A 15525-nucleotide genomic window follows, 5' to 3' on the forward strand; every position below is an offset into this window, starting at 1 on the left:
CATATTTACTGTGAATCTTGTGAGGTGAAGAGGATTATGCTAACAGGACATGATTTCCACTCTATATACAGTGTCTTTAAAATGCCCATTAAATTAGGACCTCTGCCATTTTTTCCAAATTCAGGGACCCATCTTAAGCAAACTTGGAGAGCAGATTCATACTTCTAAATGTCTAGTATTCTAATCTTGAACTTTGCTTAAGGATTTCTCCCACATCCTCTCCACATTGTGCTTCAAAAGCTTCTGTAACCTCTGATATCATTCATTTTCAAATGTAAATATTTGATCATATTACTTAAGTGTTACCAGGTATAAAAATATTTCACGCGACTTTCCTGAAATTTTATATTTACTGATAATACGTTTACTTCTTGAAAAAATTTTATTGACACACTAATCAACTTGTCAATCTGCAATTCTTTGGGTTTTTTTTTTGTTTTTTAATATATTTTTATTGATGTCAGAGAGGAAGGGAAAGGGAGAGAGAGAGACAGAAACATCAATGATGGGAGAGGATCATTGATTGGCTGCCTCCTGCACGCCCCCCACTGGGGATGGAGCCCACAACCAGGGCATGTGCCCTGACCAGGAATCGAACCTGGGACCTCCTGGTTCATAGGTCGATGCTCAACCACTGAGCCACGCTGGCCGGGCTGCAATTATTTGTAAATAGTTGTAGAATGTGTTTATATATTGAGGAAATTTAAGTGATAATATATCCCTCAATTCTGAACTATTTCTTAATCCTCACCTGAGGACATGCTCAGAAAGAGGATGGGGAGGAGATAGAAAGGTGCATCTGTTTGAGAGGAAACATCAATTGGCTTCCCTCTGTTTGTGCCCTGATGGGATCTAACCCACAACCCAGGTAAGTGCCCTGACCAGGAATTGAACCAGCAGTCTTGAGGTTCACAGTAACAAGCTCAACCAGCTGAGTCACTCTGGCTGGGCTCAATTCTTTATATTTCAATGTGAGTGGCTCAAGAAGGCACTGTCCTTCAATGTTTCCAAATGATTTTTTCATAAAAAACTAATATAATCATTAAAAGTTTAATGTCCTGGCCCTGTCCATTGGTGCACAGTGGTTAAAGCATCAGCCTGCCCCCACCACCCCCCACCCCTGGGGGGGGGGGGCGGCGAGAGATTTAGATGTACTTGAGTTGAGGTTAGATCCCTGGCCCTGGTACAGGTGAGTGCAAGAGGCAACCAATGGATGTCTCTCTCTCTCTCTCCCCCCGCACCCCCCTTCCTTCACTCTTTCTAAAAATCAATGGAAAAATACCCTCTGGTAAGGATTAACAACAACAAAAGTATTTAATGTCCTCTTTTTCTAAATGATTTTTTTCAGTTCAATTTTTTGTTTTCAGAGGGAATGGGATTTAGAAATATATCTCTTTAATGCATGTAGGAGTGGCACAGGTTTGGATAAATGGTTACCTTTTCTCTTTGCTCCCTCATCTCTTTTTAGGTAAATCTCTCATGTATGGGTGTGTGTTTTCATTTTCTTCTGAGAAGAGATTGAGCTAATGACCAAGGTTCTGTATTTATGGCTTGACAAAAATGTGAAAAGAGTCACCAAGAACAAAATCCTATGGGTTTTTTTCTGGAAGCAACGATTCAGTATTTGCTAATTTACATTTGTGATTACTTTATGCAAAGTAGCTGCCACAATAATGAGAATTGATTATATATACTGTATATTTAGTAACAACCAAAAAATATACTAAATTTAAGTAAAGGTATAATAAAAGCCTCAATAATGTCAAGGGGATCAAAAACATTTTTATAAAGTAACAACCAGAACTTATATTCATGCAATTTTTCTTAATTTAGTAGATTCATCCCTTTTTTCCTTTTAATTTTTGTACAATATTCTCAGGACAAAAGGTAGCTTTAATCTACCTTTGGGGTGTGTGTGTGTGTGTGTGTGTGTGTGTGTGTGTGTGTGTGTGTGTGTGTGTCTGCATCCTGGTGCATGGGAACTTTTCACTAATTTGAATTTTCCTTGTGTTTCTGTTTCATAGTACTTACAAGGATTTTTTCAACGTTATTTTTCAGGTGATATCTGGAAACAAATTAAGAAATTTCTCTGCCAATCTTTTATTCCAATGCCATTTAAATGACCACTTTGGTGTCTTTTAATAATTTCTATTTTTTCTTTGTTTGTTTTTCTACATGCCATTTGTTGGCTTTCTCTCTCCCGGGTGTCTACTTTTCTCTCCCCATTTTTTTGTTTATGAACTCCTCTCCATTTCTGTTTTTCTACCTTCCATTCTTTCCCATTTGTACTTTTCTCATTTTTATGTTACTTCCATATAAAAATCCTCTTGTTCTATCACCCAGAATCTTGACAGAGTTTCATTATGAAGTTTGTAAGACAAGGTGGATGAGACTTATGGGTACACGGTTTACATTCTATATTTATTTTCTGGAAAATGTCCATTCATTAAGTTAGTACCTTATGAGAAAAGACCTCAAACTTGCTGAATAAAATTTCTCCATCTATTGTTGTTTCAAAGACTGTGTGGGTTCAGAGATCATTCCTCTGTCTAGTGTTTGCTTTAGGCTCACTCTTCCATTCATTGTCCTTGATCATATTTCCTAAGTGGTCCCAAGTACATGTGTATTTTGAAAAAATTTTCTTAGATTATATCCTTTAATTAACATAGTCATTGTTCTGTATTTTTTGCATTTTTATTGACATAATTATTAATTGAGTAAACTGCAATTCTTTTTAAATGTTTGTAGACCTTAATATTGTTAAGAAGGTCACTTATAATGTATTTCTCAATTTTGAAATTTTATGTGAATGACATGAGAAGCTATAGTCTCAGAGACTACTACAATATTTTTCATACATTGCTAATAGAATCATAAAAGTTTAACATCCTTCCTTTAATAATAATATTTTTCAATTTTTTTGTTTACATATTAAATGAAATTTAGCAATGTATCTCTTTAATGATTGTGCAAGCTTTATATACTGCTCCAGTTACACTTTTGTATGCATGGGTTCTTTTGCTGTTTGCTTCCTCGTGACTTAAGTACCTGCCTCATGTGTGCATGCATGCCTGCATTTTATTCAGGAAAAAAGGAGAAGTGCCAAGGAAAATACATGAGTAAAGAGTACAGTTTTCCCCAAAGAAGTCCTATTTTACTTTCTCTTCCTGTGCCATTTCCTGTATTTGCTTATTTTTCACCAAGATGTGGAAGACGTAATCCAACCTTGTCTCTAACAGCTGAGATGTCCTTTGGAACCGTATGTCTCCAAGTCTCAAAAATACCCTTCAATTTTAACCAGGGAGTAAACTATGAAAGGGTTTCAAATTTCTGTCCTACTCCTTCTTGACATTATGCCTTCATTCTGAGTGAATTATTTTCTCTCTCCCCTTCATTTTCTAGATAAGAGTGGCCAGGAAAAAGGAAAGGCAGGAATCTACTTTCCTGTCCTTACTTGTTGCATCCTTTCTTGTACCTATGTCTTCAACTGTCAATTACCCTCCTCGCCACCAGACACATCTTTTCACTTAATTTTTATTTATTTTTTTCTATTTGTTATTCATTGTCTCCTATCATAACCTCTTTCATTTGTGTTGTTGTTGCAATCAATGCAATACTCAATCTTGTCTATCAAGCAAATTTATTAATAATATACCTGTGCAGTTTTGGTATTTTAAAGATTTCTGATGTCTGAGTATCTCCAAGAAAGGCTTAGGCCATGTGATTTCAAAACCCATCCACTGTCATTTAAACGTCATTTTTCTTTCTTTCATGGCTTAGTTAAGTTTCATTCAGGCATAACTTAAAATGGAAACTCAAATACAATAAAAGTATGTTATGTATTAATCCATAGACATAAGTGCTGTAAATAAGAGCTGCCCAGGAATTTAACCTTTTTTCCACCTTTTCTTTTCTCGGAGAGCAGAGATTCTAGAGCCTCTACTCCATGTTTGTGGCTACTTTATGCAACACAGCTACCAAATTACAAGAATTTATGAGATATAGCGATAGCTGAGAATTTAATAAACTAACAAACAAAACAATAAAAGTCTAAATAATGTTAAAAGAGATCGAGATTATTTTTAAAATATAACAACAGAGTTACTGTTCCTAAATTTTTTCTCAATTAAGTAAATTCTTTCCTTTAATACCTCTTCTCGTTTTTTTTGCAAAATGTTCTCTGGACAAAGAAAGCTCTTTGCCAGCGTGTGTGTGTGTGTGTGTGTGTGTGTGTGTGTGTGTGTGTGTGTATGCGCGCGCGCGCCCCTTATAGATTTAATTAGAATTTTTCTCTATGCTTCTTTGGCATGATATTTACATTGATCTTTTTTGTTTGTTTTTCAGAAGGAACTCGGGAAAAAATTGGTAATTTTTCTGACAATGTTACTCCCAAACCCCTTTAAATTGACTGCTTTCTTGGTGTCTTTTATATTATTTGCCTTTTACTCTATATGCCATCAGTTGCCCTGCTCTTTTCCTTGATGTCTACTGTCTTCACCCAATATTTTGGTTATGGACTTGTCCCATGTTAATTTCTCTCCATTTTAGTTTACCTACACATTTCATTCTTTCTCAATTCCTTTCCCCCCCATTTCATATCATTTTTTTCCTTGTAGTTTTTTCTCTTTTCAGAGACTTGTCATAGTTTTAATAAGAATTTGGTGACACGAAATTAGAAGGCCATTAGATTAATAAGCACATAGTTTCTCAAAGAGAACATCAGTCATGTATTCAAACCAGTGAGATGAGAAAGTCCAAACTTCCCAGTGGAAGTTTTTTATGCTTTGATATTTAAAGGTTTTGTAAATCTGATATCATTCATTGATAAAATATGAACTTGAGTCTCATTTTCCCACAGTTCTTGTACATATTCCAAAGTGATCCAAGATATACAAGTACTCTATAAATTTTTTTCTGTTTTCTTCTAAACATACTAATTGTTCTGTCTTCTTTGAGTTATTATTACCACAGTTATTAATTCTGCAGACTTTAATCTCTTTAAAATGTTTCTAAAAAGGATTTTTATCACAAGGAAGGTTCAATGATAATATACCTATTCATTCTGAATTTTTATATGAATAACTAGAGGCCCGGTGCATGAATTCATGCACCAGTGGGGTAACTCGGCCTGGCCTGCAGGATCTGGCCAAAACCCAAACCGACTCTCTGACATCCCCTGAGGGGTCCTGGATTGTAAGAGGGTGCAGGCCAGGCTGAGGGATCCACCAGTGCACCATTAGGGCCAAGAAGAGACGCAGGAGGTTGGCCAGTTGGGGAGGGACTGCAGGAGAGCTCCAGGGCATGTCCAGCCCATCTTGCTCAGTCCTAATCAGCAAGGTAACCTACCAGCCGGAGCATCTGCCCCCTGGTGGTCAGTGCACATCATAGTGAGGGTATGCATTTCATTTGCATATTATGTTTTTATTGGTTGAACAGATGTCTGAATGACCTGACACTTAGCATATTAGGCTTTTATTATATAGGACATGAGGAGCAATCAAATTAAAATATAATAGAAAAGTGGTTTATGCAACACTAATATAATCATTAAAGGTTTAACATCCTTCTTTTCCTATTGATATTTTTTATATGTCTACTTGTTTTCAGAGGGAATGGAATTTAGGTATATATTTCTTTAATGAATGTAATAGGTTTCATTTGATTACTGCTACACAGTTTGGGACAAATGGGTGATTTTACTCTGCTTTCTCAACTTTTTTAAAGTAATTCCTTTGTGTGTGTTTAAAATTTATTTGGAGAAAGGTACAAGCCCAATACAAGACTAGTGATGGATGTTATTTACCCCAGAGAAAATCCTCACCTTCCTCTGCTTATGGTATCACTTCCCATCTTAGCTCCTTTGTCATTGAGGGATGGATGGAAGCAAAACATTTCCTCCAATGAGAAGGCCTCTGGAGCTTAGGCTTCTATTCTCAGACACGGGGGTCAGTTTGAAGCACAAAGGAAACTATGGAAGTGTTTCCATTTTTGTCCTTCTCCCTTCCTGACATTCTGCCCTCAGTTTTAATAAGTAGGTTAGGTTCTTTTTCCTTTTTTAAAAAAATATTTTTATTGATTTCAGAGAGGAAGGGAGAGGGAGAGAGAGATAGAAACATAAATGATGAGAGAGAATCATTGATCAGCTGCCTCCTGCAGGCCCCCCACTGGGGACCAAGCCTGCAACCCAGGCATGCGCCCTTGACTGGAATCGAACCTGGGGCCCTTCAGTCTGCAGGCTGACACTCTGTCCACTGAGCCAAACTGGCTAGGGCACTTTTTACTTTTATTTCATTGATAAATTCACAGGAAAAAGTATAAGTTTCATTAATGTGTTTTCCTGTGTACCTCCTCTTGGTTTCATCTGTTACTTGTACCTTTACCTTCAACTATCAATGATCATCTTCTTCAACTCCAACATACTTTACAGGACTTTGTCTTATCTTCTAACTGAATGTTGTCATATCTTTTCAAAATTCTACCCATTATTAGTGCTTTGAATTTCCCTGTCTCTTCAATCTATAAGGATGCTGCTTTCTGCCAAGTACATTTTATTAACATATACCTCTGAGTCACTGGCATTTTCAGCAACTGGTGTGAGCATTTAGTCCAACAAATGCCCAGGTCATTGGATTTAGAACTCGCTTTACTTATATTTATTACTTCATGTCTTTCCTTTCCCGAGATTTAATGAAGATGAGCTTCATTTGGGCATGAATTGAAATAGAAACTCACATATAACAAGGTTCTGTATTCATTGATTGAGAAAAAATTGTTTTGAATAGGGACACTCATGCACCTAACTCTGTATTTTATCTAGCAGGAATGGTTCAAGCTTCTCAGTTTTCGTGTTTTGGGCTATGTTATACAACAGAGCTATGGCAAAAATGAGAACTGGCTACATAAATTTAGTAGCAGCCGAAAACCATATTAAGGCAAACTGAGTAATAAAATTCTAAATAATATTTAAAATAGTCCTGTACATTTTTAGAAGGTAACTACCAGAATTATTCCTAATTTTTTTTATCAATTTAATTAATCCACTCATTTTCACTTTTTTTGGTAGAATATTCTCTAGATAAAAGGGGCCATTGTCGGTATCTTCATTTTGTGTGCATGATGTACATACATGTGCTTATCTACATCACACTATGTTTGACATTACCTTCAAATTTTTTTAAAAAAAAAATTAATCTTATGCTTATTTTCCATGGTAGTTTCACAGATATATTTTTATTTTTATTTCAGAGAAGAAGGGAGAGGGAGAGAGAGAGATAGAAACCAATGATAAAAGAAAATCATTGATTGGCTGCCTCCTGCACACACCCTACTGGGGATTGAGCCTGCAACCTGGGCATGTGCCCTGATGAGGAATGAAATTATAATCTCCTGGTTTGTAGGTTAACACTCAACCACAGAGGCACACAGGCTGAGCTACATAAATATGTTTGGTTTTTTTTCCCAGATGATCTTCAGAAATTACTTGATACATTTTTCGTACAACGCTACATCTAAAACCTCTTTAAGTGACTTCTTTCTTGGTGTCTTTGTCATTGCCTGTCCTTTTCTCTATATGCTATTGTTCCTGGATGTACAATTGTTCACCCCCAGTTTTTGCACATGAACATCTTTCTTATTAACTTATCTCCATTTCTGTTTTCTTATTTACCATCACACCCTATTTGATTCAATACCTTTCTTTCCCTACAACAGTGACTTCATCTCTCTTCCAGAGACTTGCCATAGTTTCATGATGAATATTGTGAGATGAAGTAGATTAGGAAAATAGGCACATGGTTATTGTTCATATTTTTCTAGAAAATGTCTGTTAACTTGGGACCTTTATAGGTATTCCAGTTGAAGGGGCCATTTCTAAACTATCAATAATTCTCCAAGTGTTATTAAATGAGAGATTTTATAGCATGAAAATTCATCATCCTAGGATAAATCTAAAATATTTTTTCATACAACACTAATATAATCATTAAATGTTTCACATTCTTCTTTTCCTACTGATATTTTTTTCTTTTTTTCTTTTTTTTTTTAATATATTTTATTGATTTTTTACAGAGAGGAAGGGATAGAGATAGAGAGCTAGAAACATCGATGAGAGAGAAACATCGATCAGCTGCCTCCTGCACATCTCCCACTGGGGATGTGCCCGCAACCCAGGTACATGCCCTTGACCGGAATCGAACCCGGGACCTTTCAGTCCGCAGGCCGACGCTCTATCCACTGAGCCAAACCGGTTTCGGCTATTTTTTTCTATTTTAAATTTGTTTCCAAAAGGAACAGAACATAGTAATATATCTCTTTAATTTATAGAGCAGGCTTCATATGATAATAGGTACAGGCACAGTCAGGGACAGATGGGTGATTAAAGGTATACCTCCTCATCGTTTTTTAAGTACCAGCTCATATAAATGAGAGAGTTTGCACTTTATTGTGAAAAAAGTGGGAAGCCCAATGAAACACAAATGATTGATGTTCCAGTTTTCTTATTCCCATTGTGCTTTCTCCTATTTTTTTGTTAATTCCTTTTGCATCAATGGGTGGGAGAATGTAAAACAGTTTTGTCTCTGTTTGATGAATCAGAGATACAGATCAATTGAAACCATGGAGCAAACTATAAAATGTTTTCAAATCTTTGTCCTCCATCCTGACATTGTGCTCTCATTCTTAATGAACTGGTTCTTTCTTCCTTTCATTTTTCAGATAAGGACGGACAAGAGAAAGGCAAGTCAATTAACATATTTCACTGTGTGTTTCATTTTTTATTGTATTTTTGCCTTCAACTCTCAATGATCAAATTTTTCAGACTCTAACATATGCAATTCTTTATCATTTTGCTTTGATATCTTCTCAACTGAATTTTGCCATCATCATTTGCTATTTAATTTCTCCCATACTACCTCTGATTTCTCTTATTGTTGCAATCAATATGGGCAGATCCATTCTGTCCATATAATTATATTAACAATATATCTTTTAAGTTTTGTACTTTTAATGTTTGTGATGTATGAATTTTTTCCAAGAAAAACTTAGGTTAATTGATTTTAACTCTTCCACTGTTAGTACCTCACTTCCATTCCTTTCAAGTGATTTTTGTTTATATTAGCTCATTTAGGCATAAAGTAAGATAGAAATCCAAATACAGTAAGTTTTTGTTACATAGGTGAACAAAAATATTGTGAATAGATGTGCCCAGAAACTAACCCTGCATTTTCTTAGGACCAGTGATTCAGTATTCTCTAAGTCAGTTCTGTAAGCAATTTTATACCACATCACTAATTCAATAATAAGAACTGACTCATCAAACAATAAAATTATAAATAATATCAATTATTAAGGTAATCATATTAGTAATATTACTGAGGTTTCTTTCTCTATTTAATATATTTTATCCTTTTTAACCAACTTTCATGTATGGACTTCTTCTATGTTCTCTCCATTTCTGTTACTTTTTCTATTTCTTCTTTTTTCATTCTATAACATTTCTCCCTTACAAGCATTGGCTTCTTTTTTCTCCAGAGACTTGTTACATTTTCACTAAGAAATGGTGAGATAAAGAGCATTAGATTGATATACTCACAGTTTCTAAAATATATAATATATATATTGAAATATATATTGAAAGCATCCTCTGAATATCTGTTATGTGTTAAGACCAATTTCTATGCAATTGATACTTCCTGAAACCTTAAGAAAGGAAAGTAGTCAACAAACTTGCTGAGTACGTTTCCCTATCCATTGTCCTATCAGAGATGTGTAAATTCTGATGTCACTCTTTGGTCAACTTTAAACATGAGTCTCAGTCTTCCACTCCCCTTGATCATATAGCCTAAGGGTTCACAAGTATTCAATATTTTTTCTTTTTATTGAATTTATTGGAGTGACACTGGTTAACACAATTATACAAGTTTCATTGGCAAAATTCCACAACACATCATCTCTTCACTGTATTATTTGTTCACCACCCCAAGTCAAGTCTCCATCCATCACCATTTATGCCCCCTCTAGTTACCCCCACCTCTCCCTTCAGCAATCATCACGTTGTTGGAAGGATTTAGCAAAGAAGGAAAGAAAAGGAGCAGTATGGAAATATTTTACACAATTTTTCCTGTCTTATTTTCTACCCACTATAGTGTTTATTCTTTATAGTTCTGCATTTTCATGGCAAAGTAGATATTTCTACAAAGTGCGATTTTTTTTATGTATAGAGAAGAATTTATGTGTGTATATACATCCTATAAAATAAAAGGGTAATATGCAAACGGACCATCACAGCAGAAAGACTAGGAATGACCTGCCACTATAATGTGCACTGACCACCAGGGGGCAGACGCTCAACACAGGAGCTGCTCTCTGGTGGTCAGTGTGTTTCCACAGCAAGAGCTCCGCTCAGCCAGCAGCTGGCTCATGGCTGGCCAGCACAGCGGCAGTGGCAGGAACCTCTCCCGCCTCTGGGGCAGCACTAAGGATATCAGACTAATGGCTTAGGCATGCTAACCTGTTAGTCGGACACCCCGCAAGGGCTCCTGGGCTGCCAGAGGGATGTCTGACTACCAGCTTAGGCCCAATCCACCAGAGAGCGGGCCTAAGCCATCAGTCAGACATCCCTCAAGGGGTTCCAGACTGTGAGAGAGTGCAGGCTGGGTTGAGGGACCCCCCTGAGTGCATGAATTTTCATGCACCGGGCCTCTAGTGCATATATATATATATATATTCTAATTATATTTTTGTAAATGACTTGAGAAGCTCCTAGGATGATGTTTCTGAAAGTATAGTATTTCCCTTTAGTAATAATATTTTTATTATACTTTTGTTTCAAATTGGATGGCATTTGGGAATATACCTCTTTAATGTATGTGGCAGGCTTCATATGACTAGTGCTGCAGATGCAGCTTTGGTCAGATGGATGCTTTTCCTGTATTCTCCTCATTACTTTTTAAAATGTCTGTTTTGTGCATGTGAGTGTGCTTGCATTTTATTCTGAAAAGAGGTAGAAAGAAGCTTCAATGAAAGACAAATGTTTGATATTGTTTATACCACAGGAAGCCACATCTACTTTCTGTCATGATGTCACTTCCTATGTTAATTAAATTTGCTCCTACAAGTGGGTGATGGGAGAAAGACTCAAGTCAAGGACAATGAGTTATGATTATCTCTCAAAACTTCCAATTGTCTGTCTCTGTTAGATTCTACCCATGTGGCCGTAGAATAAGGTACAATAATGCAACAAAATATACTTTAGTCAGCAACGAGCATTTATCTTTCTAAATGTTATCATTTTCTCTGAAGTTCAAGCCACAGTTCTTCCTCATCTCCTCCTTCCTTCCTGTCCTTAATTAAGCACACTCTTTACATTTTTCCTCCTCCCCTCCCACCTTTTGACGCTTTCCTATTTCTAGCTAATCTTCACCTAAGTTTTAACATCATGTTTGAAAAAAATGAAATATGAAGATATAGCATAGAAAGGAAAGTCCAAATGATTCAGAAGAAGAAATGTGACAAAACTAGAGATAAATCAAAGAGACAATGGAGGAAACACAAAAAAGCTAAGAAAGAAAAAAAAAGAATGGTTTTCTCTTTTGTTCTCTTACAGCTGGGACTGAATCATCATATGCCGGTGAGTGCCAGGAACTCTGATGAAAAATACGCTATTATCAAACATAACTTAAATTAACCTACTGCATGCAATATACTAATATTGAAAATCAAAGAAACTCCAAAACATACATTTTATGAAATCAATAGATTATTTAATATGTTAACAGATAATACTGTGTTTGAAATATTAAATTTTAGAGATTTTATTTAACTTTACTTTTATTTTTGACACTATTACAAATGTCCCATTCCCCCCTCTCTTTGCTCATCTCCACCCAGCCCACTCCCTTGTGCCTTTGGCCATCACCACTGTTCTCTGTGTCTATTGGTTATGCATTTATGTTCTTTAGCTCATCCCTTTACCTTTTTTCATCCAACCCCCAGCCCTCCCACACTGACAATAGTCAGCATTCCATGTATCCATGCTCTATTTCTATTTTGTTTCTCAGTTTATTTTGTTCATTAGATTCCATAAGTGAGATTGTATGGTATTTGTGGAATATTGCATGGCAGTAAAAAATAAAATATCTTACTTTTTTGACAGCATGCATAGCCCTAGACATTATTATGCTAAGTGAAATAATCCAGTCAGAGAAAGACAAATAGCAGCTTTTAAAAAATATTGTATGTCACATTATGCTTTGATAGGTAAAAGATGAGAAAACCATAGCAAAAAATATATATTTGGTTAGAAAGGTAGTATTCTTTATTTCTTTCCAGTTTCCTAAATAAGTTATAGACACTTATCAGATGCAAAGGTAAGATGAAGAACATAAGGGTAGTCAGTTCTTCAAGTCAGATATAACTCAGTGGGCTGTGAAAAGAGGTGCAAGTACATGGACAAGTATTTCCATTGCTGCTTTCATTCCTGAATTAATGCTTCAGAATTCATACTCAGATATTCTGGGAGGACAGGAGCTTTATCTTTCAGGTGGTGGGTTTTCATGTTGATATGTTTCTTGCAGCTTGGAAGAAAGAAGAATCGAGAGCTGGTGAGTGTGTGGTGGTACAGAGGGACCCTGCTCCTTTGGAGGCACTGTCAGGGGAAGATGAGTGGAGGAGCGCTGGGTCTGCCCAGAACCAGAGAAGCCCTCACAGAATGGGGACCCACTGGCCCAGGCAAAAGAGTCTTTTCCAGGAAACATGATGGTCCATTTGTCTTTGCAGTAAATGTGATCCTGGATGCAGCCACTGCCCACCCTGTCCTCCTCCTGTCTGAAGATGGGAAACGAGTAACCTGGCAAGAGCCTTGTCAGGATCTACCCAACTCCTCACAGAGATTTGACTCCCTTCCCTGTGTGCTGGGTCAGAAGGACATCAGCTCAGGGAAATGCCACTGGGAGGTAGAGGTTGGAGACATGCAGTCCTGGGATTTGGGAATTTGTAGGGATAATGTAAAAAGGAAGGGGAAGGTCACAATGTCCCCACAGAATGGTTTCTGGGCCATCAGGCTCTATGACGGGGAATACTGGGCTCTCACCTCCCCAGAAACTCGTCTTACTCTAAGAGAAAGACCCCTTAGTGTGGGGGTATTCCTGGATTATGAGGCTGGAGAAGTATCTTTCTGTAACATGACAGATGGGTCCCATATTTTCACCTTCCCCAAGAACACATTCTATGGTGTCCTAAGACCACTTTTCAGACTTTGGTCCTCTGGTTCAGGGCCCTTGAGCATCGTCCATGTGGAGGAGAAGTGACTGTTGCAATTCACATGTATACTCGCCCCTGAATAATGATGACATTAGGTCCCAAAGATTATCACAATTCTCTCCACCAGCCATTAATTATTATTTTTTCTATCTTTCTGGTTCATTCTAAAGATTAAGGTCTGGCACACAGATTGATGGTTGCCCTTCATATCATTTTCTTACCAGAAACCCCAGGGTGTGCTCGGGCTTCCTATTGTCGTGTCCAAGAATAAAGACAGGGTTGAATCATATAAGGCAAGGCATTTATTAAGGCCAGCCAACAAAGAAGATAGGGAGCTTACAAGCATCCAAAACTGTCTTACAGCAGGTGCAGGGGACAGGATTATATAGGGAAAATGTACTGGAGTGAGGTTGGGAACAGACTGCGATTACATGCAGTCTTGGAGGTCAGCAGAATTCAACCATTTTTCTTGGTTGTCAGGTGATGAGATGATGGCTTGGCTCCTGGTGGGGTCGGCCTGATGATGCTTAACAGTTCTGCTTGTATGTTGGGTACAGTATACATTTTCTGCAGCTAAATCACCTCCTCAATCACTTTTTTTTAATATCAAAGGGAGTGTACAGGTGCACTGGCCTGAGAAATGAAACTTAGAAAATAAAACAACTTAACCCTCTGTTCCCATATAAGAAACTTAACACTCTACTATATTTATATGTATTTAAGAATTTCAAAATAATATGATTATCTTTCAGATTAATTCAGGTGATCTATCTATCAGATAATAACTCTCCCTATCAAATTTGTCCTCCTTCCTTAGTTATAGGGTCTTCTAATTATTACAATGCCCTTTGGCAGCCTAGTATTTTATTGTCTAGCCTCCCCTGCTGAATGTGACTGAATAATGACCAAGGCCTTGTAAGCTGAATTATTGTGTTTGATTTCTGTGGTGTGTCCTTAAAGGGAAAATGTGTGCTCTTGTTGTTGTCTTTGCTTACTGATGGCCATAACGTGGGTGATGGATGGAACTCTAAGGCCATCTCTGACCATGTCAATGATAGGACGGCAGAGAAGACAGAATGAGCTTGGGTTTGTGACAATGTCAAAACTTATCTATTGCTAATTCCTGACTTGTTTTCAGTGAGAAATAAACTTTTATATCTTTAAGCCATTTATATGTTGGACATTTGTAATTTGTGGTGGACTCTACTTCTACCTGGTGCACCCTCCCTTTATGAGTGGCAGCACATGGCATCCAGGTTGAATAATCAGGTGAAACAGAAAAAATAGCATTCTGTGCCTGGTTACTTAGCTCCTCCTACTCCTCCAGTGTGTAGGTCTCTTTAGGGCTCTCAGTTTCTCCTGAGTCATCATCACTCCTGAATCACTTCCTACCCTTCCTACTTAGGGACCATGGTGTACAATTTTAAGTATTCTCTGGCAAATAAGTGAAAAATCTCTGGCCTCATTGTCCATCCTTCATATAAGCTTCACAAAACCCCAAATATGGATGAATTTAATTGTCAGTTTCTCATTCTGTCAACTTAATATGTTATAGAAATTCTCACACATGAGCAAATGGGTTCCTCTGTACAAATGTAGTCACCTGTCCCACCTTGGGCTTCAGCAATATCTGGTCATCCTCAAACTTCTCCAGCATTTCTTTGTTTTTACACAGTCAATTTAATTAATAATTCTCCTTACTTTAAACTTACAACTCTTTATCCGCCTAATTCTATTCTCACTTTGAAAAAACAAATCCTATCTAATAATAGACAAACATGGTAATTAACCATAACTTCGCTACGCTTCCCATTGGCTAATCAGGGTGATAGGCAAATTAACTGCCAACCAAGATGGCGGCCGGCAGCCAGGCAGATGAAGCGAACAGGAGGCTTGCTTGCTCCAGTGATGGAGGAAGCCAACATTCCCCGCCTGCCACTGCCAAGCTGTGAGCTGCAGTATAAGAAACAATGTTGCAATTATAGAAGCTAAACAAACCCCAGAAACCTGCTTTCAGCCAGCTTCGGCCTCAGAGCTTAGAGCGGCAGTCATGGCAACAATGTTTCAATTATAGAAGCTAAAAAACCCAGATACCTGCTTTCAGCCAGCCGCAGCTTCAGAGCTGGAGCCAGGCCTCAGAGCTGGAGCCAGCTCTCAGCTCCAGTGACAGCTATCGAAGGTAAATAAATCCCAGAATAAAAACAAAAAACAAAACAAACAAACAAACAAAAAAACAGAAAAAAAGGAGAGGCTGGGAGCTTCAGTTGC

General features: G+C 37.3%; 1 protein-coding gene across 5 annotated transcripts in view; it reads left to right on the plus strand.

Moving 5' to 3' along the window:
- The window catches only part of LOC132237502 (butyrophilin subfamily 1 member A1-like), a 51651-nt gene extending 37226 nt beyond the window's left edge, over positions 1-14425 (plus strand). For 3 of the 5 annotated variants that reach the window (XM_059702050.1, XM_059702052.1, XM_059702054.1), the window contains 3 exons: positions 11603-11626; positions 12573-12599; positions 12775-14425. In XM_059702050.1, the coding sequence (XP_059558033.1) occupies positions 11603-11626; positions 12573-12599; positions 12775-13304 (581 nt within the window). In that variant the 3' untranslated portion in view covers positions 13305-14425. The remainder of the gene's footprint in view (positions 1-11602; positions 11627-12572; positions 12600-12774) is intronic. The other 2 variants (XM_059702051.1, XM_059702053.1) reach the window with 1 other exon arrangement.
- The last annotated feature ends 1100 nt before the right edge of the window (positions 14426-15525 follow it).

The sequence above is a fragment of the Myotis daubentonii genome, chromosome 6 (assembly GCF_963259705.1).
Source record: "Myotis daubentonii chromosome 6, mMyoDau2.1, whole genome shotgun sequence".
Taxonomy (NCBI): domain Eukaryota; kingdom Metazoa; phylum Chordata; class Mammalia; order Chiroptera; family Vespertilionidae; genus Myotis; species Myotis daubentonii.